Raw genomic sequence first — 25577 nt, 5'->3', positions numbered from 1 at the left:
TCCCCTAGGAGGACGTGGACTCGGATGGTCATCATGACTACGCCACCGTCGTTTCCGTAAGCCAACGTTATGGGCATATACTGGTATTCTACCTTGTAAGAAAACGAGAATCGTGACCTCGCTTGTGATGATGATTGCATACAGTGAAGAACCTTGTCGTTATTGTACATAAGCAGCAAGGGAACAACGCACACTCGTACTAACACTCACATCTTGAAGTAAGAATGTCAAGTTAGCTGCTTAGATGAGATAATACGAATCACATTAGTCAATCATAACGTACCCCTGTCTCACGTTAGCGGAGGTGCGCATGAATTCCGGCTGCGATAATCAACACGCACCTGCTCCGGGAATGACACTCCAGAAGAAACGACTATCACGCGTTAGTGTCAGAAAGCGCATTTCCCCCAATGGCATGATTGAAACTGCTCACGGATCTCTGCGCTGGCTTTGGTTTCAGCAGCGATTGGCTTCACCTAAGTAATACAACACTCACATAGCCCACAGGAAACCCAAGATGCGTAGCTGTGAATCGGCGGCCTCCATTAATCTCTTAAAGCACATGCCGCCCTTCCCAACATACCATGCCAAAAACAAATGTCATCGTGGTAAACTTCTTGCCCTACTGAAGTCAGAATTCAGACCGGGGAAAACGGTCAACGCGTCTCTTACCCAGACTAAGTCAATCTAGGGGGTCCGTTGAGTGAGGATAACAGGACCGTTCTGTGAGCTATGCTGAATGATCTCACCTCCAGAGAGAGATTGAGGACTTTCGAGTGGTCAAACTATCAATCGATTGAGTGAGGGAAACATCAATCACTTACGGTAATCGTACGTCGTGATAGCGAACAGTGCCAACGTGACCGCTGTTCACTCGTGAGCATTGATAAATCTCGGCAGTATAATCAGCCTCATTCCAATATCTTACCTTGAGCATGGTTGAGTGACGTAACTTCCGTCATGATGTAAAGAGACGTTGACGCGAGCAGCGATCAGAAGAGAAGCCCGGGGTGATATGGCGAAGAATAGGATGTATTTGTAGGTAGACGTTGGATCCTATTGGCGTCAAAGATATGTTATGCGCTCCACGTCGCGAGCACGAATAGCTATGCTCGACGATGGAGACCTTCTTCTCGTTTGGACACGGGAAACAAAACGATGGAGGACCGGGGCCGACGTCAGTTGGTGAGTGGGCTGGATGCGGGGAGGACGACCGGAAGAAAACGTGCTAGGGGCTAGGAACATGAGTTTTATCGGGCATTTCCGCTCACTTGACCTGACATATGGCCATTTTAGACAATCGAACGTACAACGAGGCAGTTCGATTCCCGCACCTTCGGACGCTGGGCGCTGGTACGGCGCCTCTCGGACAAACCCGACGCCACATAAATCATGAGGCCCTCTTTTTCCTCTCGCAATTGATATTACCAGGTTTTTTCTTCTGCTTGAAAACGGACAGGATGCCTTCTACTTGAGTTCTAGCTGCCTTAAACCTTCGATAAGCGTACCGTTGCGCTCTAACGTTAACAAAAGCAAGGAGAAGCAGTCAGGATAAAGCACCCGCTGACTGTCATTGTAAGGGGTCTTACTTGAGTTCTGTCAGTCTGAGTTTCGTTAACTCAGGGCGTGCATTCCACCGCCGAAAGTAGAGACGCCGACTTCATCGTAGTATCGGAGGCTCGAGCCGAACAAAGTGCGGCTCCATCGCGGATGGGGCTCTGGTCGCGACGTTTCCGACGTTTCCTTTTGTCGAGACTCAAACGCTGGTGGAGCAATCGTCGACAAGGTTGGCCTTGCTATAGCATCCTACTGGTTCTTGGGCGTTAATGTAGATGTGTCGTAAAAACGCCGCTAGTAGCTGCGTGATAGAGCCTGTCAAAGCCGTTTTGGGGCGGGTAAGTTCATATTGACTGGGTTAGAAGGAGTCTGGTTCAATTTTCCCTACCGATCATCCAGTGTAACAAATTCGCGTAAGGTTAGAAACTATGGTTTGGAGAAGGTGCTGGGGCTACTTTCAGATGTCCGAACGTGGGTGATTGTATGCGGTTGCGGGTAAAGGAGCGCTCCTTCGGCGCCTCTTTGTGCACCCCCTGACAAGGTGTGATATTCTCACGGTGCTCTTTGTTGCCGCATTTATCCTCGCGTCTGCCACTACTGTTGCTCTCAGAGGCTTAGCCGTTTTCATTCTAAAACCTGACAGACTCCTGTATCCTACAATTTGATCAACTCTCGATTGTAATCTAAAAAGAATGAAGCTCCCGTTGATGCGATTCAAGCGCAAGACACTATTACAGCATGACACTATCATAAATCTGGCATTCGAAATCCACATGTCCCATCCAATCGACTGTTGCACTCTCTTTATGATGAAATATCCAGAAGTAAGCGGTAATCTACTCGATCGTAGAGATAAACGTAAGCCATGCATCTCCGTCGAAGTATTTGACTCCTCCCGTCGTCTCAGCTTTCTGCTTGCGGACACTGAGCACCAGCCACGGTCCAAGCATAGTGTTGAAGCCAAACTCCAACGCAAGTAATATGTCACTGAAGGCCCCTCGCTAATATCTGGTTAAGTTCGCTGTCCAGACCCTAAGACGAGGTTGCAGGGTTACACTCACCGGGCGTAGGGACGGTGCAGATATCACGGCTGCTATGAGCAAATCGGCGAATGCCCTAGTGATTAATCTCTGGTCAGATATCAGACACGAAAAGAAAACTGCGTGTCTTACACAAAGAAGTAGAGTATGTTGTCCCGAATTATGACTCTCATAAGCGTCCCTGCGGTGCACGTAGGAGAACGCCATCTGGATGCCTTGTAGTGCTTCAAAGCATAACGGAGAGCAAAGCCGCACAAAACAAGTTCGAATACGGAGACAGTTCCGGCTGCCACGGGCCACGACCAGCGCCTGTTTGGTGGGAGGGTATATTCGCATGTGCCGGCGTTAGGTCGCTCGATCGTCGCTATATTTGACAGTCAGCCCATGGACCTTGTTGAGTAGCGTTCACTCACAGACAAGCGAAGGTCCCGTGGCTAGAAGAGATATTATCGATGCGAAGCTGGTAGCCTGTGCAACGAGGAAGCAGGCCAGAAGACACCTCAAGACTCTCTTAGAATTTCCAAGGAGTACGTAGACACGGAGAATCATCATCGCTGATAATGTACTATGAGATAGACGGATAAGTAGAGAATGTGAGCCCAACCTTGCAAAAGGAATGGTATCACAAGTTCGCTTATGATGACCATGACATAGATACTGAAACCTAGTCGCCCATATTATCAATTCAGCATTCACGTACTGATGCGACGTACAACGCTTACATCTTAATATCCGAAAAAAATGGACCCTAAGGTCAGTCATATAGTTTGGTTGAATCGTGATGATTCACAGCGTACGTCTATGACAATATTAGAAACGTGACCATCAACTACTAGAGGCATGAAGGTTTACCTCTCGTGCCAAAGGAAGTTCCAGGTTAAGAACTACATGACACGTAAGTAGGGGTCTCACTGCACACATCCGAGATAACCCACTCAATTCTAGTCTAGGTGGAAACCAGAGTCGTTAGAGGTTACGCTTTGACTTGGGTCGGCGAACTCACCCTGCCCACAGAAACCCAAAATAGCGCAGCTGCCAGATAGAATCAGTCAGCGTCGTCGAGCGAACGTATACGGACTGCACGAGGCATACACTAACCATGACGTATAGGACCGAAATGAAACCAGCTTCCTTTGACTTCGCAAATCAAAAACGGTCACAAGTGAGAGTCATGGACACATTGCCTTACCCATACTAGATCGATCTACCGTTCTCTAAGTGAGACGCCTACTCCCTGAGAGCCGCTGCACAACGTACCTCTAGATCTAGGTTCAACACTTTCGGGACAATCAGCAAAGGACGTGACGCATATATCGAGGTAGCGCTCACCATAGTCATATATGACCACAGTAAACATCGCCAAACTGACGGCTATGGGACGCATTCTCGTCAAAACTAGCCGTTGAGGTGAGGCAATAACCAGTGGTATACATACCCTTGGTATGTGATGTCGACCCCGAGGTGGCTTCGACTAGAGTGGTTGAGTTTACCAAGCTGTTGGTGAACATGGCTTGTGAGAGATGAACGCACGACTGCCCCTGCTAGGTCGCACAAGCCCTTCTTATTGTAAATCGCGCCGTATAATCAATGGTATGTTACAACGGCACAAAGGAGCCAACATACCGGTGTTATGTCCCCTGCAACGTTCTTCGTTTGGCTCATGTTGCGATATCATGTCATTTCGGATCTTCGTCCGAGCACGGGAAGTCTGCTGAAGCTGTACATCTGGATGGGCTCAAGGGTCGGCACTTGAGTCGCCGGACATGGTCAATGTCCATTTCGTCGGTGAATACATGCATGTACCTCAGCAGAGCTCAGCAGACCAATAGCGAGCTTTCGCCATGTTGAAAAAGCTTCGTCGATTCCGGTCCGATAAGGATTATCGGGCGGTGAGGCAGTCCGACACTAGCACATATTAGATAGGCACAAACACGGCGCCAAGTTTGGATAGGCTTGGACGAGCATGAGGCGACGCGAGGACCTTGTATTCTCGTCCAAGTTCAACGTTATGGAACGTTCCTCAGTGATCGTTGAGCGTCAACGTCTAACCTTGACAACGACGAGGGGTAATCTGATAGAGAGTTTTTGCCGTGTTCACGGACATCGTTCAACGTTCACGCGTTCACGTTCAGCGCTGAGCTTCAGGGGGTTTGTCCGCTACAAGCTCCGACAAGCTCCGACTCGGACATCCACTGAAGTACTGACGGGGGACTTTGCTTCAGCACGAAGTTCTTACTGGCCTTGTACATGTGCGACTGTGAACGAGTCTACCTCTGGAAACCGTCACAATGCATTGCAACTTAGGCTATGTTTTTCACGGAATGAATGGCATCCACTTCTAAAGTTACAGAATTCGCGAGTAGTCCAAAGGTCGGGAAAACAGTGAGACGCTCTGTGGTGTAGATAATTGCGTATTGGAGCCTTTCAATCTCGTATCAGTCAAACCCGCGCCAGCTCTTCATTTTCAGTTTCATTTCTCGTAAGGCTCGTCGTTGAGTGAGCCCGACAACGCGTTGAAACAGCCAACTACGCTGTACTATTCATCACATTCGCCCAAGCTATAGGTAACGGCGTCAACAACTTGAAGATCATCATCAGTGGAGTTATGTAAGGAGACAAAAGCGATCGCAACGTGAACGTTAGCAGACTTACGTATAGATTTGAGATTAAAGCACTTATCACACATTGGATCACACAATATGGTTTTGGAGGTACAGGGCCTTCAATAAACATCAGCCTCATAAATATGTATGTACGCGCGCCGCCAATTACATGTTCTATCCTAGATATGATGAGAGTAAAAAGAAATCTGAGTAGATATACGTCAATTATGCGACGGGGGTGGGCTTGGGAGCACGACCCCAGATGGAGGCCTCCTCAGAGCCGACGGACTCGCCCCAGGATCCCCAGGCGTCGCCGACCGACTCACCCCAGGAAGCCCAGGAGTCGCCGTAGCCACGCTCGACGACGGGCTTAGCCTCGGGGACGGGGGTGGGCTTGGGAGCGCGGCCCCAGATGGAAGCCTCCTCGGAGCCGACAGAGTCGCCCCATGAGCCCCAGGCGTCGCCGATGGATTCGCCCCAGGATGCCCACGAGTCGCCATAGCCGCGAGCGACGGGGGTAGGCTTCACGTCGCGACCCCAGATGGAGGCCTCTTCGGAGCCAACAGAGTCACCCCACGAACCTAGAGAACAATATGGTCAACACACTGTGGGTTGAGAGAGTTTAGGAGAAGACATACCCCAAGCGTCGCCGATGGATTCACCCCAGGAGGCCCAGGAGTCGCCGTACCCGCGTGCAACGGGAGTAGGCTTAGCGTCGCGGCCCCAGATAGAGGCCTCTTCGGAACCGACGGATTCACCCCAGGAGCCCCAGGCGTCGCCAACGGACTCGCCCCAGGACGCCCAGGAGTCGCCGTAGCCGCGAGCGACGGGAGTAGGCTTGACGTCGCGACCCCACTTGGAGGCCTCGGAGGAGCCAATGGACTCGCCCCAGGAGGCCCAAGAATCGCCGTAGCCGCGCTCGACGACGGCCTCAGCCTCAGCGACAGGGGTAGGCTTGGGGGCACGGCCCCAAATGGAGGCCTCTTCGGAACCAACGGACTCGCCCCACGAACCTGAAGAACAGACGATGATAAGTAGGCTGTCAAACGAACGAGTGAAAGAGAAGACATACCCCAGGCGTCACCGACGGATTCGCCCCAGGAGGCCCAGGAGTCGCCGTAGCCACGAGCGACGGGGGTAGGCTTAGCGTCGCGGCCCCAGATGGAGGCCTCTTCGCTGCCGACAGAGTCACCCCAGGAGGCCCATGCGTTGCCGATGGACTCGCCCCAGGATGCCCACTGGTCACCGTAGCCGCGGGCGACGGGGGTAGGCTTCACGCCACGGCCCCACTTGGATGCCTCAGAGGAGCCGATAGACTCGCCCCAGGAGGCCCAGGAGTCACCGTAGCCTATAATGAGGTATATTAAGCGACCAGTAGACAATGTACAGAAAGTAGAACATACCACGACGAGCGGGGATGGGCTCAGCGGTCGAAACTGCAGCCAGTGCAATAACGACGGTGGAGAGGAGGGTCTTGGAGAACATGATGATAAGTGGCTTGGCTAGGTTTGGTAGGCTTGAATAAGCACGCTCGGATTGGCGGCGAATAAAGAGGGTCTAGACGTTTCGGTGAACGAAGGACGAAGGTTGAGGTCGCAGACAAGGATTCATGGCTCGAGAGCAGGAGGATTTTATATGCTGAGCGGCCTGGCTCGTGAAGTAAGGTGCCATGCGTCATGATACCTGCATGCACTGGCGTGATGGCGGTGAAACCTGTGGGGCAGTGATGCATTAACTCCTGTTGCTTGATGCACTGGCATTGCACGCGAGGCGGTGCGTTGTGGTTGCGCTAACGTTTGCCCCGCGTCGCGTCCCCGTGCCTCGAACTCCATCAATGGACGTCCCGTTATGGAAGGCGCGACAGACGATCACGCTTCTCTGATCTAATCACCATCTCGCGCATGCATGACCTCGCAAATTCAGGACACAACCTGACACACCTTCAGAGCTTTCAATAAGACGGCAGGCGAATCTGCGAGCCGACAAGAGAATGGGTATGCACCGCAGAAAGCCAAGAGATCAACGTAACCGTCCCTGATGAGCGCTGAAACTAGCGCTCTCCAAGCTAGGGCCTGGCTCACTGCCTCCATGTTGATGGTCGCGCAGCCAGAGTGGATCCGTGCTAGCCTCAAGCCAAGCTATTCCATGGTGTCGCAGTCTTCTGATCACCTTGCGCAATGAGCAAACGTTGTATTTTTCCGTAAAACGAGCAAGCACGCAAGCTTCTCAGCTTATCGTGAGTTCAGGTATCAGCGTCATTCACAGATATCGCACACCTGTCACCTTCGCTTCCATCATTCGAATGGACCACAAACGTCTCGGTTAGCAAGTGAAGGCGTTGATTGGTCTAATGGTCATCTTCGAAGTGAGACGAGTCCAAGAATGAGCAGGAACAATCGGAGGACCGGCTGCAGATCCCCTGTATTGGTCTGAGCGCTGCAAGCCCTCTCAGCCCGTGAACCCCGTACCGAGTATACCGAGCGATGTCCGGTGCCGAGGTCCTCCAACTCACCGTCGCAGTCGCAGCCTGAAACTGCACGGGTGCTGTAGGTTCGTTTGATGCCGCTGATCGAGCTCACTTCCACACCCGTGTGTCGCTTGCCAAGATCATCCGTCGCCGGGGATCTACGCTGATCAGTCGACGCTCCCGGAGAAGATTAACCTGCAAGATGGTTGGACGGGTCGCTGACTGTCACTGAGCGATCTCAAAATGTTGGCGCACCGCCCGTCTCGAATCTCAAAGAGGTCGGCGTCATCGACATCGTTGCCCTTCACACAGGTTTTCAACGCACAAAGGGCATCAAATATTATTCAGTCTCGTTTCAGAACGTGTCGAGGCGTGTAGACGGGAGCAATCCCGGATCTGCAGATTCCGAAGCAATGAATTGCACCGCGTCCAGATGTAACCAAGAGCAACCAACAGCGATTGATGTCGTCCCGTGGCTGCCGGCACGCTCAGCGCTACGCGCTAATCTTATCTTATCATCATTGTAACTTCTCACTGAATAACGGAGAAGCAGAACGACTGACTCTGCATTGACCCCAAGCTCCTATGCAGCCGTCACTGAGAGGAGAGTAACTTAGGGCACGGTAGACTTAGCAGCCGTCACTGAGAGGACGAGAAGCTTAAAGTTCAAACTTTTAAATCGGCGATGAATAAATACAGCCTGAGTTTCAATCGCTACCTGAAAGACTTACCGCGGATCCTGGAAGAAAACCGTCGTGGAGAGCGAGGCCAACAAGGTTGCTGGGATTTTATGTCCGGGTGGATTTGATAGGGCCAATATTGCACCTCAGATTCCACTAAGTCCCTCCGCACTAGCAATTGCCCCAATCGAACGCAGACAACAATACACACGACCGAGTCATCGATCTCAGTGTAACTCTTGCTGGACGGCGTTTGATGAGTTGCTTGAATGACGAGAGGGAATCATGCTTAAAGGGTTGATAATCAACCTCACTGACGATACAGAGAAGAGGTCGTATGCTATAGTATATAGTGTTCAGGGAGTCGGCAGAAGCTCCTCATAATATTCGGTGGCGCTCTGTCGTGTTTGGTATTCTGGAGGGCAGAGAAGAAAGGACGCAAAAGGAAACGCTATGGAACTCGTGGAGTCTGCGGAAGTTTCTCGTCGCAGTCAATGGCGCTTGACGTTTGGGTGGAGAAAGAGAGAAAGCAAGGAGTCAAAGCTTCCATGAACGCAAGCATGACTCACAGACTACGAGCCATTTCAGTCATAATTCCCTTCAAAGGCACCTTGCGAGTTAAATATAACAGGTCCGAGTCCGGAAGCCTTACTTAATGCTATAAGTAAGAAGAACGAACAAGGAAGAACAACTTGGGCACTTGAGATGACGCGACGCGTCCGCGTCACTGCGGAAGTTCTGCACTGCCACTGTCGGCCCGTTCAGACGCAGGCTGATGCAGCCCAAAAGCATTTGTGTTCTTCGCCTAACTTGCGCCTACTTAATCATCGCATAAGCCTCTTGAATTATGTGAAGGTGGATATATATCGTCTGGACTGATACAAGCCCTCGAACCTGTTACCTAGTCCTCACCCTCCATCTTTCTCTCGGCCCGGCTGACCTCGTCAAAACTCTCCGAGAGACGCACTTCGAACATTCCAGCCGCCCTCAAATTGCTGCTGGTGGGCTTCTCCACCTCATCAAAGGTTTCTCCGAACGGTGCCTCGCGTCCGCAGAGCCACATCATTTCGAGGATGCCCACACTGCTGACCACAGGGTGATCGTGGCCTCGCAAGCCCACGAGGCGTATAGCAAGAAGCATCATGATCACCGAAGCAGAGAAGGCGAAGAGAAGCTAACAACGCGAAGTTTAAGCTGGCACTTGATATAGAATTTTGAAAGGGAAGCTTACGGGAGTCAGGTTGATCTACACCACGATGAGCATGGGCGCGACGGCTTCACTGCGGAATTGAGCTACTCACATTTAGTCTCCAAACGAGGACATTTTCCGACACCACTGCCTCTCCTGTCTCAGGGACATACCCACTGGATACGCGCCCAGCTGCGGAAAGTTGTGTTGGAAAAGCCACTTGATGGAAATAGAACACACACCAGTCCATAAAGCACCAGCTACCATCGTTGCCAGTGCGTTCTCTAACTGAGTTAACTCAAGAGATATTTTGGGGTCTGGTGGAGGCATCGCAGACATGAGTTCCTCTTCTTGAGCAGGATACTGAAGGTTGTTTCCAAACTGCTCATTAACATAGCTAATCCGACTCGATATCAACCAGTGGAGTAGAGCTAGAGAAATCTCACTCACTAGTCAAGAATAGTTGGTGTGTACGTTTGCTGGAGTGCGTTCGTCATTCCAATATTCGCAAGCGGAGACTCCAGCACCGCCTTCCAGAGCTATACATCCCGCATTCAATCAAGTTATCTTGTCCTTTCATGACCAAGCGACTCACCCATGTAAAGTTGGCAGAAGTGTCATATCCACCTTCGGGAAGACCCTCCCATTCTCTCTGTACTTCGTCGCTGACTGACGGTACGCTACCTTGTAGCGCGTTCGTTTGCACGTCTACATCTACCGTGCCCGATCTCGAGAACATTGAACAACCTGCGAAAAACACCTGAACGCTGGTGTTCATCATCGTTCCCAAGGGATTACTGGTCCAGTTCATCGAAACGCCGAAGGTTTCGTTCAGAAATGCCGACGATGAAGACGAAAGGCCGGTCGTTAGCATGTACACGACGTCTGCCTGCACGTCTACTATGAGCTTGTAATGAATCTCGCAATATGTAACTTGAAGACGTACCTTGTAAGCACCAGGTAAATGAGAGTCCGTCAAGATCATATTGGACATTTGTTCGCTAAAAAGTACTTGGTCCACCCCTATGCGACCCGAGCGCTTAATATTGACCATCACGGCATGAAAGGTCTACTTACACGGAACCAGGAATGGTGTGGCTTCACCGACACCGTTCCACTGGAGCTGAGCGTGCGACTTCAGTGCCCCAACCGACACGTTTTTGCCTGGCAAAAGCCCACACGTTGAGCCAATCGTAGTCGCGTTCACGCGTGCCGTTCCCGTAGCGGAGTTGGGTAGCTGGATAGTGTCAAAAACGGTCGACGCGTACAGTCCTTGCACGTTATACGCATCTAGCTGACCCACGCCAGGCACAAGTGCATCGATTATCTGCCAGTTAGGTCCGCCTTCGTTGTACGCAACGCCTGCGGACAGGTTGAGGAGCGTCTCGGAGCTCGGCCAGCCAAGTTTGGTGGAAACGGATGTGGTGACGGTCTGGTTGAACGGTTCTAGAGCCATGATACTGCTGCTCACGACGTGAAGAACTAGCACGCATAGGAGATACATAGTGATAATTGCGGAGGAGAACAGCCCCGCAGGTAGGCGTACGTTGTTCCAAAGCCCCACGAGCGCGCTTCCGAGTCCAGACCACGCACTCGAGGCGTCGGCGAGGGTGGTCAACTTTTGTCGACGGTGTAGTTCCCGCAGGAGACCAAGGCGTTGGGTCACAGTGACGAGAATCATCGAATAAAGCTATCGAGGATAGAAAGTAAGCCAGCGAGCATACAGAAGGAAGGGATGCCCACAGTGTAAAAAGCTTGCAAGCATACGCTCAACAGGGTGGGTAACCAGGCGTGGCTTGACGTGATTGATACAACCACGTGGTGCTCTAGGCGAGGAATATATACCCCGAGAAGGATGACATGCAACACGACTAGGACGACATGCGTAGAATGACATAGCCATCTCAAAGCCAGAACACTCAGCCCGAAGACAGTTACATCGGGTTCTATGGCGCCGTTAGAGACACCCTCCGCGGTGACATGCCTTCTTTTGCGAAAGAAGACTGGGCATCAGTCAATCGGTAATGACGAGTGGAATAAAAGTGGTTTGGTTGTGATCAAGATTGAGGGATGGGTCAGTAACGACATGCTAGCATAGTTTTGGAGGATGGTGACTTACCGCGTCTTTCTCGAGCAAGCGGTTCGCTACACCATTTCTCATCGTTGCGACGATTGGGTCTGAGGGGCTGGGGGGTACTTGATACGCCAGGCCACTTCTCATGCGTCCCCAGCAAAGAACTGGAAACACTGTCCGTTATGGGCTGGGGAAAAGAGTGGGGAGAAGACATCAAGAACACCTAGCCAGGGGTGAGGATACCCTCTTGCCCTTTTATTCGCGTTCAGAAACATGCACTTTGACGCTTGCGGAGGCCGGCACTCGAGCCGATCAAGGCAGGAAAGGCACCGATGTATCACTTTGATGAGATAAACGCAGGGGAGAAGACATACGGCGCTCTCACAGCTGCCATAGAGCGGCATTATACTAAGCAGCCTTGAAGGTCCGATGAGTGAAAGAGACACCCAAAGTGGTCACTACTTACAAGACGAGATTCCGCCGAATCGCAGAGCCCAGCAACATCAGTCACCACAAGGGAGGGCTGTACCATACCGAGGCAGCAGTGCGCATGCAGAAATCTGGGAGAGAGGGCGATGGACTTGGCAGGGGAAGAAATTTAGGCTTCACATTGCAACGCAAAAGGAACCGTCATCTCGGCCCTCCCAGGGGCCTGTTGCATAATCCCGCTTGACCAACTTCAAAAGCCATACCAAGCTTCATTGCACTGTTCGCTTATTCCCGTTTAGGGAAACAATATCAACACCTTGCGCACTTTTGTTACAATGCTGCCTCATGTCCTGACGTCGCCCTGGCACTCCCGCGAAGCTCCTCAATCTCGTCCGACAGGCAAACGTCAAACATCCCGGCCGCTCTCAACCTCTCGACAGTCGGCTCGCCCACGCCTCCGAACTTCGAGCGAAGTGGCGGCTCACGCTCGGCAAGCCACAGCGTCTCAAGGATGCCGACGTTGCTGACGACAATATCATTATGACCTCGCAAGCCCACCAGGCGTACGGCGAGGCCGAGCATGATGGACGAGGCAAAAAGTGCGAAGAGAAGCTGAAAGAAGAGTGAGATGGGGTCTGGCCTAAGTGGGGGGTAGACGTACAGGGAGGAGGTTGATCTGCTCATGCATCATATCAAGGACGACTGTGAGCATGAAACCGATACGATAAGAAAAGCTCGACCTACGTTCAGTCGCCACACGAGCACACCTTGTGACACTGCCGCAGCCCCTATCTCGGGCTGCCATCCACCCTGAGTTAGTCGACCAGCTGCACAAGCCGGCTTAGTAAGGGCTGCACCTCTTTGATACTGAAGCATCACTTACCTGTCCATAGCATTCCGGCAGCTGTTCTAGCCAGCGTGTCCTCGAAGTCTGCTAGGCTGAGAGAGAAGGCTGGGTTGGGTGGATCCTGGTATTGATTCCACAAGAGATCTTCAAGGAGATCTGGTACGTCAATGCCCAGCTGTTGCATAAAGTAACTAGAACGAATCGATAAGCGCTTCAGTAAAGCAGAATAAGGGGTGAATTGTCACGAACTAGTCAACGAGCGATGGCGTGAAGGTGCTACCATCGACTCTTGTGATCGTGGTATTTGACGAAGGAGATTGAGTCTGAGCCAATAAGAACTAGAACGGTGTCAGTGTTCATAGTATAGGTCAATTCATGAAACGGTGAGCCCCTCTTACCCACTGATGCATCGTGTTGGGTGTTCTCTCCCAGTTGGCTAGGGCGCCCCATTCTCTCTGTCCGCGATCACTGTTACCAGTGATCATTGTCCCATTCTGCACCGCATTAGTCTGTACGTCCACTGCTGCAGTGCCAGAGGTGGTGGACATGAAGCATCCGGCGAAGAAAGTTTGGATCGCCTTGGTAGTCGTGTTTCCCTGGACATTTTGATACGTCCAGTTCATTGGCAAGCCAAACGTTTTGTTAAGAGAAGCGTCGGAGGAAGAAAGTGAGGTAGTGATCATATACATAACATCGACCTACAGAACAAGCATCGCATAAGATGATGTACTTGTAAAGCCGCGAGAACAACGTACTCCATAAGCCATGGCCATTGCCGACATTGGTTGACTGAAGAGTACTTGATCAACATCTAGAGCAATCGTCAAACAAGTCAATCGATCAGCCTCGTCTCTAAGGAACAGAAGAAAACATACAAGGGATAGTCATATTCTTCTGCCCGGGCATGGCAACCCCGTTCCACACTGGCATTAGTATCCCGCTTTGTACGTCCGTCGAAAGGTTCGCCCTTGGCACGAGTCCGCAGTCAAACCCAATGGTGGTCGCATTGACCAGCGCCGCACCCGTCGCCGCGTTCGGCAGCTGCATCGTGTCATACAGCGTCGCCCCACTCAGCCCCTGGGACGAATACTCGTCCAGCCTCCCAACACCAGGCGTCAGAGCCGCAATCGTCTGCCAGTCTGCGACCGCCTTGTATCCCGGCCCGTCCGTCACCTGAGAAAGATTCGCAAATGAGCTCGGCCAGCCCATGCGCGATGGGATGTGCGGGTACGTGGTCTGGTTGAACGGCTGTAGAGACATGACGCTGCTGCTGACAACGTGCAGCGTCATCACGCACGCGAGGTACGCGGTGATAACGGCAGTGGAAAGAAAGCCGGCGGGCATACGGAAGTTGTTCCAGAGTCCGATGAGGGCGCTTCCAAAACCGGACCACGCGGTTGACGCGTCTGCGATGAATGTCAGCTTTTGGCGACGGTGAAGGGCGCGGAGGAGGCCAAGACGCTGCGTCAGCGTAACCAAGAACGTCGCGTATATCTGGCAACGATGGACACGTTGGATTATGCAGAAGGGCCCACCGAGATGATACTATGCGTACCGTATAGAAAGCTTGTAGGGACACGCTCACGACAGCAGGGAGCCAAGAGTGGATTATGAGCACGATGACATTGTGATCCAAGTGGCATACATGAACGGCGACTAAAATGAGGTGAAGAGCGACCAAGAGCAGGTGTGACAGATGGCACAACCACCGCAGAGTTCGGACGCTCAGCCCGAACACCGTTGGCTTGGCGCTCGCAGCTTCGAATGTATCACTGACGGTGCTTTTGGGTAGTAACTTGTGAGGGAACTCGTCTGCACCAGTGTCTATTAGGGAAGGAACACCATGAGTGGTGAAAAGGGTGCTACAAGAAGAAGCGCGAAGAGCAAAGGTGCGCGATGGTGACTTACGTCTGACCCCGAACCCTGTATCCTGCACTTCGTTCTGCGACTCCTCAAACCACTGGGCGTCCTTCCGGCGATTCGGCGACAACGGTGTAGGAGTGGATATCGAGGACTCTGGCCACTTGTAGTCTCCTTCTATCAAAGGACCCGTCGCGTCAGGTGTGTCCAAATCGATGTTGAGGTATAGAAATGAGCGTTGTGCCATCGAGGACGACGGTGGTGAATGGTGGGGAAGGGGGAAACAAAGAAGCGCTGAACAACATATTCACAGGTCCCAATATGCAACGCGCAGAATAACGATAAGCAAGCCATGACCATAAAGTCCCATCAGCTTGCTGCCAAGCCGACGCCGCGAACACACGACTTGTGATGTGCGTGGATGATCCCGAAGAGGAAGTTATGTCCTTATGTTCTTGAGGAGGTACACATGCTGCCGTAAATGCTGTACTGCTGGATGATTCAGGACGGCGATGCGACGATGGTATAAGGAGCTCACAACGGGTTCAACGTTCAACGTCCAAGACCCTCGCGCCATAGGGCAGTTTGAAGACGGAGCTAATAGAGGTTGTTGCGCCACCAGGGGTATCCATATCATTGTGGGAGAGCTTGAAATGGTTCAATGATGTCCAGCTGGGTAAAACGTTCCATAACAAGACGAAAGGACCGATATCGAAACTCACGACAGGCTGCAGCAAATGGTCATGAGTTTGTCGTCTCTTCCAATCGTGGTACCAAAGCCAAACCAAAGCGCTATAAGCAGTCCAACTGGGGTAGAGAATGAACCGAGAACTTAGAAAGGAGCATGCGGGAGAGGGTGAATGTATTCGTTGTGAGATTATGCGTAGAACGCTGTGCAGGGAAAGAAAGGCGGACTGGCGCTTGCTGTCGCCCATTTAGGCGCTGACTAAGATAGGCGCTTAGCGTAATCAGCCTATTAGGCCTCTGCCAAAGGTCCAACCCGACCTGTAGCTGGCATTCGTGCACCGATCCCAACAGACCAGAGACTAAAAAAAGAGACTTTGACTAGTCTTATATCACTGGAACGCGCCATGTGAAGAAAGCGCTCTAAAGGATACGTCTTTGGGAGTTGCTTCAGCTGAGTTCAGCACAACGCGTCGACCGACTCCGAGGAAGCAAGAGAGCAATATTTCAGGCTCCTCTGATCCAACCGCCCTCGTTCCTCCGCATTCTATCGGGCTTAATCGAGGCAACGCCAGGGATGCTGACACCCGAAGGACTCAATGAGACTGTCGAACCGGAGAATGAAACGATTACCTGGCGTTGGCTATGTTTTTGATATACTGCTCAACTCTCAACATTCAACATTGGTAATTGGATCTGAGCACACTTCACGCTTGACTAGGACTCCTATCTCCACCATGGCGCCGAACCGCCTCGTAGACTTCGAGTTGTCCCGTTCATCGTCTGGGAGCCGCTGTCACATTGTTTGGCTCTGGGTGTGGGTCCATGTTTGCCTCGAGGTCAGCCTTCACAGCAATCGCCTCCCGTCTCTCTTTCCTCGCTCTCTTGCTCTCATTTACCATCCTCAGTCTGCGCCACTCTACGAGAACAAGAATTCCTTCAAACAAACGGGCGATGAACGCATCTAGTGATCTTACTTCAGGAATACAGCGGTACGCACAACATGCAATGTCGACGATGGGTCCGCCACTCGCGTACGCGCGTCCGTTAGGACCTCATCTCCTTGTACCGGCAGTGCTCCGTTCGCTTCCACACGGCAACATAGCCTACCCCCAGCCTGCATTGGCACCCATCCTCCCTGGACAAGAGCCTATCAGTTGCACGAAAGTACGTTCGTCAGGATTCGGCAAGTGATGTCGCTGACAAACGGGCGGATTCTCACAAAACAGACCTCTGCCATGGGATATGGGAACACCATCGGACCTAGCGATGCTTTGGATGGCTCTGAACCCTCGGTAGCGTTGCTTAGTTTGCCTCGCCCGTGTTCGCGCTGACACCGCGTCGTGTTTGCAGACCTTGTCCGGGTCTAATACGGCTTCCAGGGGCCGTTCACCAACACAAGAGCGTTGTGAAATCGCTGCACCCGCGCGTCAGACTGTCCCGGTACCGCGGCTTGGATCACACGCCGGCCACGCGCACTTCGCTACTGGTGTTGAGGTAAGTGATATAGCCAGTCAAGAGAGCGATGTACAACTTACGGCTAAAAAGCCTCGTCTTCGTGACTCCGGAGGCCTTGACGAATGCACCAGTGGCACCCACTCTGATGATACAAAAGAGGTAAGCATTATACAAACAACAATGACTCTGCGACTCACGAACGATGCACGTAGCTCTGTGATTCGGGAGTATCTTCAGGGACATCTGGCCTGATCGCTGATTCACTCACTGACAGCGCATCTCTTTCTCTCGATCCCATCGAGTTTTCAATGGGTGCCGCGTCATCTCCCTCTCCTTTGACCAAACTCGAGATCGAAGAGGAGTTCGAGGCGAGAATGCGTCAGGCGCTCTTGATCCCATCCACGGGCAGGACCGACTTTGATGCGGTTCCTCTGCGAACTCGGGGTAAGCTAGTCGGAGTCCCGCGAGCCGGCAGCAAGGGCCACTATGAGATGCTGGCGAAGCTCATTATGTGGAAGTTTCCCGCGAGAACCTGTAAGATCAAGGATATAGAAGAGAAGATCGTAGAAATCTGGCCTGCATACAAGGAGCTGGCGTCATGGAGGGTGAGTGCCTCTTGGCTTGCTTGTTTTTCAAGGGTTGATGCGACATCGATCGATGAATAGTCCTGCTTGCATACCGCGTTGTATGCGTGCAAAGGGTTCAAGCCACTTGGAAATGGACTTTGGACGCTCAACTGTGCGGAAGGCCACGGGAAAAAGAAATCAAAGAACAATACGGTCAACCCGAAGGAAAGGGAAGACCGAGCGAAGAATCATACACGACCTGGACATCATAAAGCGTCCAAATCATCGAATAACTCTCGTCGCGGCCCTTCAGCTGCTCCTCGAGTTTCTCTCCTCTCTCACGAGGGACATGGTGTAGGGGGTGGCGGAAGTCAGCAACGGGGATCTCGCGCGAAGCCGGATTCCCCTTATCGTCGCTGCGAGCGCACCAAAATGGCTAACTCAGAGTCTCACGCTCAAGACGACGACTCGGACTCTGATGGTACTAGCTGCACAACTGGCGAGGGCCACTCGGCCGATCTTATCGATTTGTCAGGTCGACTTTGGGAAGCCGTAAGCGACCTCAGCCACTACATTTCAGATCCACTCGATCAGCCCATATACGACTTTGAGGCTGACTCGGCTGACTCTCTTTCCGTGGAACTTTCAAGTTGCTATGATACAATTGTGACTTCGCACCCGGAACGGATTGACGACATCTGTGATAGTAGTCACGATATATTCTGTGCCTCCGTGTCTCGCGAAGATGGCCCTCCGGATGGCATGTTCGAAAAGGGAGAGCTGACGTCGATGTCCGAGTCTATCCCACTGGAGATTGCTATACCTGACGAGGCGACATTTATGGCGAGCATCTTCAAGTTCGACGCATAATTTCCTCAGATCATTACTTTTCAAGTGGTTTATTATGCCTATGGTTTATGCTGTATGACTCACATGTTAAATGGTATCGTTGAAACTATTCATGTCGGCGTTGTGCATGTTCACCTCTATCCGCCGTCTTTAAGCCCATCGGACCACTAGTGCAACATGAGCGCGCGTAGGCTCGGTCTCGTAATAGTCCCTTGCAATTAGTAAGTGTGAATTGCAGGGTTATCGCAGAGCGTATGATAAACGTATGATATCTACTCTCGCGCGTACAGTGAAGCTATTACCCCAAACTACTAAAACGAGAGTTTGACCAAACTGCATCAGCCATTCGACGATACATTACCTATAGCAAAGATAGAATAGTCCCCGATGTCACCAGTAAAACATCCACGACGAGTTGAGTTGCGGTGAAGCACGGAGTTACATTATCATGGCCGCACTCTGCAAGAGTCTGTTCCTCCCTTTGCGACATGAAGCTCGTGGCTCGTGTCGCGCCCATCGCAACGAAGGGAAACGAGTGGTGGCGCTCCATAATTGGACCGGTAAGCTGCCCAGACCATCTGATACACATGCCATCGTAGCCAAAACGCAGAGCGCGGTCAACTAGTACGATGTCCCCTTAAACAATGCCAGCTCGTTCGATGCTCTATGGCGTTGGTATAAACGTCTGAGAGCGAAAAAGCAGAATTAGCGTACCTTGCCACGGGTTGCTCAAGAGACTAGAACTCGATAGACCCCTTCGCCTTGAAGTTCTTGCCTGTGCGCTCGGCCGACCCCATATAGAATTGATTCTCGTAGAGTTGGGACCCACTGTGCAGGAGCTTACGGGCCGTAATGGGTCGCGCATGTGTGGACCGAGCTGGATTCTGATTTTGCCTGGGACTGGCCTGAGGCGAGGAAGCGTTCAAGGAAACGGAGAGGACGAGAATGGTGTTTTGGTCTAATATGTCTGGAAAACGTCAACAAACGTCAGGCTTAAGGACCATAGATAGCTGCACTGCCGGAACGTACGCTCGAGCTGGTCCTTCGGCACAACAACATTAAACGCACTTGCAGTCTCCTGAGCGACGACACCCTCCAAACTGACCAGGGGAAAAGTCCAGCTCTGCGACACTAGTGCACCTGTTAGCATAGGCTCCCTTGGCGACGATAGAAGATGGGTCAAACCTTTGAAAACATGGATCCGTGCATATCAGCGTTAGCCTTCACTAGTTTTGCGTGCACCGACAATGAAAACTGTGTTGCAGAGGCGGAGGGGATAGCCTTAGGCAGAAACGGTGCAGGTCGGATCGAGAAGCTCTAGCCAGTATCCCATCCATAGGATTGACGGAGGGGCGTGAACAGCCCGAACTTGATAACGCCAAGCAAGGTCAGATTGTGAGTGATCCTCAATGCAGCAAAAACGCACTTCTCGGCTCCCTTGTCCATCTTCTACAGCTCCTTCCCTTCACCTCTTGCGAGCGCGTCATATTCAGACCCTTGCGCTCTGCCTCTGCAGTTTGGGGTGCCCGCTGAGCGCCATCTTCCTTTGTAATACGAACCTTGCGGCCGAGATCCTCGAGAATAATGGTAGCGCCTGGTTGGCGCTGAGCATAGAGATTGACTGGATGCGCAGCCTACGTGATAGGTGAGGGTACTGTGAGGGTGAAGGGCGGGGAGGAGGATGAATGAGTGGACCTTGAGGTCAATGTCCAAACGCAGATGGACACTACGACCATGATAAGACTGGGCTGTGCGATGCAGAGCATACGCAGACCAAAGGATTGGCAGGTGTTGACGTAGACAGCATTGTAACTCTATGTAGAGGTTAATGCAAGGATAACAAACGCGGGAGGAACAACGCTATAGTGGCAGTGCTAAACATATCTCTTTTGGATTAAACCCCTATTGGTGCTGTGCTCATCCAGACAACACCGTCAGAAATATACAGGGTAGATAAGCTTTGCGTAACATTCTAGTAGTTTCAAACTCATAAATTTTTACAGTTATGGATACAACAATAACTTTCGTGTTTTCGCAATATTCGTTGAAACGCAGCACAGCGCCAACTAATAACCAACTGAGCCCAAACGAACCTTGAACATACCTGCAGCCCTCAAATTATCTGTAGTGGGCTGATCCACATCATCAAACCTGGCCCGAAGCGGTGGCTCCCGTTCAGCAAGCCAGAGCATTTCCAGCATCCCTACGCTGGTGACCATCAACGTCTCGCGGCCCTGTATACCGGCCATGCATGCGGCGAGGCACAACATGATTAACGATGCAAAGAAGGCGAAAAGTAACTTGAACGCGACATGAGCTCCTCAATCTGGGATACTCTCTACAAAGACACGTACGGGTGTAAGATTGATCTGAAATACGGCGCCGAGCCACAAGCTCAATCAGCAGCAACTCAGGCTCAACAAAGGAGATATACGAACGGTCAATCGCCAAACGAGCAGATATTGCGATACTTCCACCAGCCCAGTTTCGGGCACATAACCGCCATCAGTAATTTGACTCGCTGCATGGATGAGTAGTGTGAGATCATTCCTATTCACCGTTGGGCAGACAACATACCTGTCCAAAGCATGCTCGCTGCGATCGTGGCCAATATGTTCTCAAAACTTGTCACATTGAGGGAAAATCTTGGGTCCGGCGGTTCAGATACGGACATATCTGTGAGAGTGGTCGGAGAATATGCGATGAAGATACCAAGCTGTTGCATGAGATAGCTGCAAAGCGGCCTCAGCAGAAGTTTCACCTAATGTATATATGAGAGACGTACTAATCGATGAGAGAGACAGTGTAGCTTTGACTGTTCCCATTTGTTATCGTGATGTTAGACAACGGCGCCTCGCTCAGTGCTAGCCAAAGCTATAAACATTGTTTTAATAACTCTAGTAGAAGAAGCACCGAGCCCACTCACCCAATCGCGCGCCTCCGTTGGTGTGCCAGGTACAGTTTGCCAGCTGGGTATGATGCCCACCGGTTCCCCTGGTATGACCTGCCCAGGCTCAGTTGCTTCAGTATAGTTTCCGTCGTCCGGCAAACCGCTCCAAGCTCCGTCGATAGTATCTTCTGCGCCTGTGGGGGAGTTTTGGAGTGTGTTCGTCTGTACATCAACGTCCACAATGCTGTGAGTTGCAGTCATAGAACACCCGACAAAGAACATTTGTATCGTCTTATTTGTGATGGAACCGGTGGGGTTATCTGCCGTGACAAGCCCTGCGACGTAAGGGTAGTTCATGGAAACACCGTAGGTGTCATTGAGCGAGACATCAGAGGAAAGACCAGCCGTTGTCATGAACATGACATCAACCTGGTGAAACAGTGTTGCATCAACGAAGGAGGACATTCACATTTGAAAAAGGTAAGCGTACACTAGTACCTGCTATCAAACCAGACATCTGCGGACTGAAGAGCACTTGGTCGGTCCCTGTTGGAAAATTTCTAGTGTTATTCAAAGTACAAGACAGAGACCAAATGAAGAATCGTACAGGGAGTGACAAATGGTACTTCGTCGATCCAGCCATTCCACATAAGCGCTGTTGATGTGGATTGAGCGAACGTTGATACGTTCGCTTTTGGAACAAGGCCGCACTTGAAGCCGACAGTAGTTGCGTTCACCTGTGCAGTGCCTGTCGCGGAGTTTGGCAGCTGCAGCGTATCGTATACTGTCGTCCCATTCAGCCCCTGCGTAGAGTAGGCGTTAAGACGCTGCACACCCGGTACGAGTGCCGCAATAGTCTGCCAGTCGGGTGCACCTTCATCTGAGTCGCCAATCCCAGACAAGCTAGCGTTCGCACCGGGCCAGCTAATCCGCGAGGACACAAATGCGGTGGTAGTCTGATTGAAGGGCTCGAGCGACATGATACTGCTGCTCACGACATGAAGCACGAGCGCGCATGCGAGATAGACAGCGATGACAACCGAGGAAAGGACACCAGCGGGCATGCGTAAATTATGCCAAAGGCCCACTAGAGCGCTACCAATCCCGGACCATGCATTCGAGGCATCAGCAAGGGTGGTCAACTTTGGTTTGCGGTGTAGGGTTCGGAGAAGGCCTAGCCGCTGGGTCATTGTAACCAAGATGGTTGAATATAGCTGACGAAAAGAGAAGGTTTCGTCAGATAATGAAGAATGGTTGAAGGTGAAGGATTGATTATACCGTGTAAAACGCCTGAAGACACACGCTGAGTACGGTTGGAAGCTTGATATGCACACTTGTGATCGAGACGATGCTGTTATACTCCAAATGTGGTATGTAAACCACAACCAAGATAACATGCAGGATGACCAATAGCAGGTGCAGAGAGTGACAAAGCGTTTTCAAGGCCCCGATACTCAGGCCAAGCACGGTTGCACTAGATCCCGCCCACGTACCCTCCGAGTCCGTGCTCCCGCGTGTGCTGATACGAGTAAAGTAGCCTGAAAAACGGGTTAATGAGATAGTTCCGCTCGTATGGAAGCACACAAGTAATGAAAACAGGAGGGACACTTACGCTTGATGTTATCCTCTGATGTGTTCAACCTGCCCTGCCGTGTGTCATATGACTTTTCATCTTCTCGACGGTTCGGCGTCAATGGCAGGACAGGTAACGAGTCATGCCACCAGCGACCGTCATTCAAGAGAGGTCCTGAGGAAGTATCTGCGTTGGAGGGACGTTGGGGTTGAGGGGCCATCGGAGGGGATGAATAAGGACCATGGTGCTTTTATCGCCGCCGGCGGATCGAGCGCTGGAAAAGCACGCGGGAAGAATCAGGTTTATCTCGGGAAATTATAACCAAATGCTCGATTCATTTGAGCGAGCCATAAATACGGTGGACAAGGTTGTTCATCCTGTGGCACTATGTGCACCACTACAGACCTTGGCAACCGAGCGCTGGGCTCAAAGTGTTCATGTGATCAATTTCATGTGCGAGCAGAGCTCACTTTATCGCGGAGCGGAGGGTCCTCCATATCAGAGGTACGTCTTGAGGGGTATTTGGGACCAAATCAAGACTTGAACAGCCTTACCTGGAGATTGGTTATACCCACCGTGACATGCGTGAGATGTACAGCACCTTCGAGGCGTAGGAAATGGTTATGGACAAATCTCGGGGTTGATGTTGACGTTGAGTCCCCGGGGGCCGAAGCAAGCTAATGTCCAATTTTGGAGGGTCGGCCATGGCCTTCATTAAGGGAGTTCTGACTTGATTCCGACGCATGAAAGTCTGATCTCAGGTAGCCATCCAACGTGTCGCAAACGAGCAGTATGGATGTGCGACATGTGACTACACCAGGGACGGTTATTGATTTCTCGTGCTCCATAAGAGTTTGTGAGTGAATTTCTGTTTGATTGCAGGAGAGTTCAAGGAGCACAGCGCGATTACGAAGCCAGACTCGATAAATACATGAATAGCCGCATAGCCACAGCCAGCGGAAGACGAGTCGGATAAAGTGATGCTTTCGCCTGAGGGCCCGGGGAGCAGCAGCCCTCGCGTTCAGTCCGACCTTGTATTGGTTGCATGATGAGATGAAGACAGTAGAGCGCCAGCTTTGCCAGGATATTATATCCACATGACTTGAAGCATTGCTCAATCTTACTCTAAGTATTGAGTCATTCGGAGGCTTCCTTTGTGAATGGCCCACTATGGTCGTAAGCCACATAGTTTTCGGCAATGGTTCGGGCACAGACTAGGCATGCAGTAACTATTGGCGGAATCATATTTCATGTCCGTCATCTATGTAGTGAGTGATACAGACTTTTGCAAAGATTGTGGAATGTGCAGGCAAATGTGTGACTATGTAAAATGCTGGGTTGACAACTTGAACGCGAAGCAAGAATGGGCAAGATACAAACTTCTGAGCTGGAAAGCTGACAAGTTATTCGGCGGCAAACCTGAAGTACATTGAACCCATGAACGTAATTCCTTCTCTCAGGAATAAGCATGATCACGTTTTGAGACACCGTCTGAATTGAGGAGAGAGACCGGTGTGATATTCATCGCAAAAGTAGCAATGCTTCTTCGGACCTCGATTCCTTAAGCTAAACTCAGCTGTGACCGGTTCGATGGAAAGCTGGAAGGCACGCACACATGGCACTCAACCAAAGATATTCTGAGATGTTGACGTCTTCTTCTTTCCCTCTGCCTTCGAAAACACCGACCTCCTCGCGTTCTTTCTCCTTGCCGTTTTGACGATGGCCGAAGTCTTCGGATAGGCAAACCTCAAACATGCCTGCAGCCCTTAGGTTCTCAACGGTAGGATCCTCCACGTTATCAAAGTGGTCTTGAAGGAGTGGATTGTGCTTCGCTAACCAAAGCGTCTCTAGCATGCTGGCATTTGTGACCACCAGAACTTCGTGGCCACGAATGCCTACAATGTATACTGAGATGAAGAGCATAATGAGCGAAGAAAAGAACGCGAAAAGAAGCTGTGGGGACATATGTTGGGACCGACAAAGCTAGTTGAGTCTACAGAAGAACACATACGGGAATTAGGTTAATCTGAGTATTATGAGCAAGTAACATCAGCCTAGCACGCGATGCGAGTAGGTAAGAAAGTATACAAACATTGAGCGTAGAAACTAGAACAACTTTTGGCACTTGAGCATTGACTGTTATGTATTGCTCGTTTTCACCGTCGTTGGGGTCTGAAGGATCAGGCGGGGGATAAATATTAACCGCTAAACGCAGAAACTGCATCAGTATATAATCTAAGGAACGTATTCCATGCCAATGTACCACTCGATAGCATCGCTGACACGCTGCCAGTGCGCACGCGTCACATAGCCCTCAACGCTTTTCTTCACCGTATCCGGGTGGTCGAGGACCCATACTGCACGCACTGTGAGCGTGGCGCCGAGGAAACGATTCGGCACTTTTTGTTCGACTGCCCGGCGTGGGGGCGTTCGCGACGGGTGATGGTCAGGGAGACGGGGCGGCACGCGGAGTCTTTGGCTTACCTGCTCAACGAGGAGCGTGGGGTGCGTTCGCTGATGAAGTTTATCAATGCGACTGGGAGGTTCAGGGGGACGTACGGGGAGTTGGGGAGGGTGAAATATTCGGCTTAGGCTGTCTCCCGCTTCGTCGCGGAACTTGCCTAGTTACACCCCGGTGTACGCGGGACTGAGGGCTGGGTCAATGGCCTACTGCGTCAGGAGGACCCCCTCGGCGGGGCCGGGCGGTTGGTTCTTTCGGTTGGGTTCCGGTCTCTCTTCACGCTTCTTGACCGTGGTGTCCACAGCCTCTTCTGGCTGGCGGGCACGTGTCAGCATGACTTATGGTGTTTA

General features: G+C 51.5%; 8 protein-coding genes across 8 annotated transcripts; 2 read left to right on the top strand and 6 right to left on the bottom strand.

Annotated features, from left to right (window-relative positions):
• Window positions 1-264: 264 nt before the first annotated feature.
• Window positions 265-962, bottom strand: CONPUDRAFT_150731 (uncharacterized protein; the record flags this gene model as incomplete). Its single annotated transcript, XM_007767414.1, has 9 exons — window positions 265-285; window positions 342-373; window positions 434-444; window positions 497-525; window positions 584-622; window positions 673-687; window positions 750-769; window positions 825-866; window positions 929-962. 9 exons carry the CDS (start codon window positions 960-962, stop codon window positions 265-267), a joined length of 243 nt encoding a protein of 80 aa, XP_007765604.1.
• Window positions 963-2393: 1431 nt separating this feature from the next.
• Window positions 2394-4105, bottom strand: CONPUDRAFT_150730 (uncharacterized protein; the record flags this gene model as incomplete). Its single annotated transcript, XM_007767413.1, has 13 exons — window positions 2394-2558; window positions 2619-2673; window positions 2730-2961; window positions 3011-3065; window positions 3388-3396; window positions 3450-3481; window positions 3533-3543; window positions 3601-3629; window positions 3696-3728; window positions 3787-3801; window positions 3855-3874; window positions 3927-3968; window positions 4033-4105. The coding sequence occupies 13 exons, from the start codon at window positions 4103-4105 to the stop codon at window positions 2394-2396; spliced, it is 771 nt and encodes a 256-aa protein (XP_007765603.1).
• A 1320-nt stretch (window positions 4106-5425) lies between these two features.
• Window positions 5426-6685, bottom strand: CONPUDRAFT_88169 (uncharacterized protein; the record flags this gene model as incomplete). The annotated part of the gene is made up of 4 exons (XM_007767412.1): window positions 5426-5781; window positions 5839-6213; window positions 6273-6548; window positions 6604-6685. The coding sequence occupies 4 exons, from the start codon at window positions 6683-6685 to the stop codon at window positions 5426-5428; spliced, it is 1089 nt and encodes a 362-aa protein (XP_007765602.1).
• A 2499-nt stretch (window positions 6686-9184) lies between these two features.
• CONPUDRAFT_163001 (uncharacterized protein) lies at window positions 9185-11820 on the bottom strand. Its single transcript, XM_007767411.1, has 10 exons — window positions 11656-11820; window positions 11280-11539; window positions 10614-11226; window positions 10483-10559; window positions 10132-10425; window positions 9987-10075; window positions 9779-9933; window positions 9649-9728; window positions 9579-9593; window positions 9185-9521 (listed from the first exon to the last, which is right to left on the bottom strand). The coding sequence occupies exons 3-10, from the start codon at window positions 11215-11217 to the stop codon at window positions 9249-9251; spliced, it is 1587 nt and encodes a 528-aa protein (XP_007765601.1). The 5' UTR covers window positions 11218-11226; window positions 11280-11539; window positions 11656-11820; the 3' UTR covers window positions 9185-9248.
• Window positions 11821-12321: 501 nt separating this feature from the next.
• CONPUDRAFT_163000 (uncharacterized protein) lies at window positions 12322-15546 on the bottom strand. The gene is made up of 11 exons (XM_007767410.1): window positions 15285-15546; window positions 14795-15235; window positions 14442-14710; window positions 13762-14380; window positions 13642-13697; window positions 13285-13584; window positions 13136-13224; window positions 12923-13077; window positions 12784-12866; window positions 12701-12715; window positions 12322-12651 (listed from the first exon to the last, which is right to left on the bottom strand). Exons 2-11 carry the CDS (start codon window positions 14991-14993, stop codon window positions 12370-12372), a joined length of 2067 nt encoding a protein of 688 aa, XP_007765600.1. The 5' UTR covers window positions 14994-15235; window positions 15285-15546; the 3' UTR covers window positions 12322-12369.
• Window positions 15547-16255: 709 nt separating this feature from the next.
• Window positions 16256-18324, top strand: CONPUDRAFT_70629 (uncharacterized protein; the record flags this gene model as incomplete). The annotated part of the gene is made up of 4 exons (XM_007767184.1): window positions 16256-16597; window positions 16784-17047; window positions 17101-17493; window positions 17554-18324. The coding sequence occupies 4 exons, from the start codon at window positions 16256-16258 to the stop codon at window positions 18322-18324; spliced, it is 1770 nt and encodes a 589-aa protein (XP_007765374.1).
• Window positions 18325-19040: 716 nt separating this feature from the next.
• CONPUDRAFT_70628 (uncharacterized protein) lies at window positions 19041-22986 on the bottom strand (the record flags this gene model as incomplete). The annotated part of the gene is made up of 13 exons (XM_007767183.1): window positions 19041-19270; window positions 19333-19488; window positions 19730-19924; window positions 20408-20537; window positions 20658-20672; window positions 20742-20824; window positions 20881-21035; window positions 21089-21177; window positions 21230-21622; window positions 21684-21739; window positions 21801-22407; window positions 22496-22731; window positions 22806-22986. 13 exons carry the CDS (start codon window positions 22984-22986, stop codon window positions 19041-19043), a joined length of 2526 nt encoding a protein of 841 aa, XP_007765373.1.
• A 2066-nt stretch (window positions 22987-25052) lies between these two features.
• CONPUDRAFT_50829 (uncharacterized protein) lies at window positions 25053-25358 on the top strand (the record flags this gene model as incomplete). Its single annotated transcript, XM_007767128.1, has 1 exon — window positions 25053-25358. A coding segment is annotated over one exon (306 nt), but the record flags the coding sequence as incomplete, so codon positions are not given.
• Window positions 25359-25577: the final 219 nt, after the last annotated feature.

This window comes from Coniophora puteana (assembly GCF_000271625.1).
Source record: "Coniophora puteana RWD-64-598 SS2 unplaced genomic scaffold CONPUscaffold_3, whole genome shotgun sequence".
NCBI lineage: Eukaryota > Fungi > Basidiomycota > Agaricomycetes > Boletales > Coniophoraceae > Coniophora > Coniophora puteana.
This window is presented reverse-complemented; position numbering and strand designations above follow the sequence as displayed.

What these genes read in the sequence shown, in the direction of transcription:
- CONPUDRAFT_163001 (XM_007767411.1), bottom strand. Translation starts at nt 11,217, where the DNA reads ATGATTCTCGTCACTGTGACCCAACGCCTTGGTCTCCTGCGGGAACTA. An exon ending in CACACCATTCCTGGTTCCGT is followed by an intron (nt 10,560 to 10,613) that starts GTAAGTAGACCT and finishes CGGGTCGCATAG; the next exon opens with GGGTGGACCAAGTACTTTTT. An exon ending in ACACCAACTATTCTTGACTA is followed by an intron (nt 9,934 to 9,986) that starts GTGAGTGAGATT and finishes GAGTCGGATTAG; the next exon opens with CTATGTTAATGAGCAGTTTG.
- CONPUDRAFT_163000 (XM_007767410.1), bottom strand. Translation starts at nt 14,993, where the DNA reads ATGGCACAACGCTCATTTCTATACCTCAACATCGATTTGGACACACCT. An exon ending in GAAGAATATGACTATCCCTT is followed by an intron (nt 13,698 to 13,761) that starts GTATGTTTTCTT and finishes CGATTGCTCTAG; the next exon opens with ATGTTGATCAAGTACTCTTC. An exon ending in CAATGGCCATGGCTTATGGA is followed by an intron (nt 13,585 to 13,641) that starts GTACGTTGTTCT and finishes CTTGTTCTGTAG; the next exon opens with GTCGATGTTATGTATATGAT.